The sequence below is a fragment of the Pundamilia nyererei genome, unplaced genomic scaffold (assembly GCF_000239375.1).
Source record: "Pundamilia nyererei isolate P.nyererei 1_Seehausen unplaced genomic scaffold, PunNye1.0 scaffold00324, whole genome shotgun sequence".
In the NCBI taxonomy this organism is placed as follows: Eukaryota; Metazoa; Chordata; class Actinopteri; order Cichliformes; family Cichlidae; genus Pundamilia; species Pundamilia nyererei.
In genome coordinates this window covers 89189-91174 of record NW_005187725.1, presented here as the reverse complement: position 1 = coordinate 91174, position 1986 = coordinate 89189, and the positions used below count along the sequence as shown (strand labels likewise).

Sequence of the window (1986 nt, the reverse complement as noted above, 5' to 3'; positions counted from 1 at the left end):
ATCTCTAATAATCAGCTATGTACCACAGGCCTTCAAGCTGGCTGTAGTTAAACCTTTACTTAAAAAGCATCTCTAGACCCAGCAGTCTTAGCTAATTATAGGCCAATCTCCAACCTTCCTTTCATATCAAACATCCTTGAAAGAGTAGTTGTCAAACAGCTAACAGATCATCTGCAGAGGAATGGCTTATTTGAAGAGGTTAATTATGGAGTTCCACAGGGTTCAGTGCTAGGACCAATTCTGTTTACATTATACATGCTTCCCTTAGGCAGCATCATTAGAAGACATAGCATACATTTACACTGTATGGTGAATGCTGATGTTTGCCTCAGTGATAATTTGACAACTTTAATAACCTGATGAGTTAATTATTTTACCTGCACCCATAGCAGCAATGCTCTCCAGCTCCTCTCTTTTAGTTGCCGTGGTAATGGCCGTGGGTGACCTCAGCGGGACGGCCAGGATGTCCCTGATTTTTGGATCGAGTTGGGAGAAGGTTGAATGAAGCAGGTATTGAAAGAGTGTGCACATGTATGTGAATGTGAGTGTGTGGATACTGCGAGCACCGCAGGCTTGTTTTTACAGTGTGTGTGTTGTGCGATGTCCTGCGTGCTGCTGCAGGTGTGTTTGTGTTACCTGCTGTGGAAGTAGAAGGAGATGAGTTTGAAGATGTCATCAAAGACCAGAGAGGAGCCCTCCAAGTGGACAACTGGGGGAGACAGAGAAGAATGAATGGCTTCCTCCTTTGTGTGAATGTGTGTACTTTCTGAAGCAGCACCTACACGTCTTGTGTTGTTGGATCTTCATGTCGCGTACGAGCGGCGCCCCCTGCTCGTCAGGCAGCCGTACCGATAGCGTCGCGACGTCGTCGTCCTCTGTGCTGCGCACCAGGAAAGCCTGCAGACACCAGCGAGTGTGGTTTTGAGTCTGAGGTCATGTGATGTACAATAAGAAGCTGCCTCCTCTTTTAGAAGCGCACAGCTGTATGACTCACAGCGCGAGCGTCAGCACAAGTCTGAGGACGCTCTCACATGTCAGCGTCTCACAAATTTAACAGGTCCCATAAAAACAAACATGCAGCTGTGATTCACCTGGATGTGAAGTCATTCCATCTCAAACCAACCACACAATCTTCTGCTCCACTGTTCAGATTTGCTATTTGATATATGCTAATTATTAAATATGTTTATAATAGATATTAGATGTTAAACGATAGCTTTCAAGTGTATGAAAGATGGAAAATGGTAAATGGCCTGTATTTGTATAGCGCTTTACACTACATTCAGTCATCCACACATTCACACACTGACGCAGGTGTGGAAAATGAAGAAAGGTCCATATAACCAAATGATTTGTGAGTTATGATCAGAGCCTGGCTCCTGTAACCCGTCATATTTGCTCAATCCAGCACAAAAGCTAAATGCAAATCAGAGCTGGTCGAGCAGGAAATGAGACGGGTTGGCTGTATGTTCATGTCAGAGGGGATCTCCGAGGTTCCTCCAGCAACACCAGAAACTTCATTTCCTTCATTTGGTGAAGTTTTGAACCCGTCTGCAGATTTTCTGCATCAGTCTGTGATGTAAATGTCTTTATTTATTAAAGGGAAGAGGAAAATCAGGGAGCAGTCACCACTTCAGTGTCATTATTCCCAGCTCTAACACAACAATGACTTCCTGCTGAGTCGCCACGCGTAAAGACGTAAATTGCACTTCGTAGGTTTGTTTGGTTTCCAGATGTGAGTCAGAGGTAAAGACTTTGTGATGGTATCTGATATCAGGCCCTCGTTTCTGCGTTTTAACAGCTTTAAACCTGTTAAACATGTTTCACATTTCTGCTGTTGATTCAAACTTTCTGTGCATGTATGCGTCTACAGGTAAACGAAAAAAGGAGATGATGACGTATTTCCATCAGAGTAAAGGATATTTACCCTGTAAATAGGGCCCATTATAGAGGGGATACCTGTGTGTGTGTGTGTGTGTGTGTGTG

General features: G+C 44.1%; 1 protein-coding gene across 1 annotated transcript in view; it reads right to left on the bottom strand.

Moving 5' to 3' along the window:
- rin3 (Ras and Rab interactor 3) overlaps positions 1-1986 on the bottom strand; it is a 26201-nt gene that overhangs the window by 17884 nt on the left and 6331 nt on the right. Inside the window, exons 3-5 of the mRNA XM_005751743.1 lie at positions 783-897; positions 637-709; positions 378-469 (exon numbers count right to left, since the gene is read on the bottom strand). Coding sequence (XP_005751800.1) covers positions 378-469; positions 637-709; positions 783-897 — 280 coding nt within the window. The remainder of the gene's footprint in view (positions 1-377; positions 470-636; positions 710-782; positions 898-1986) is intronic.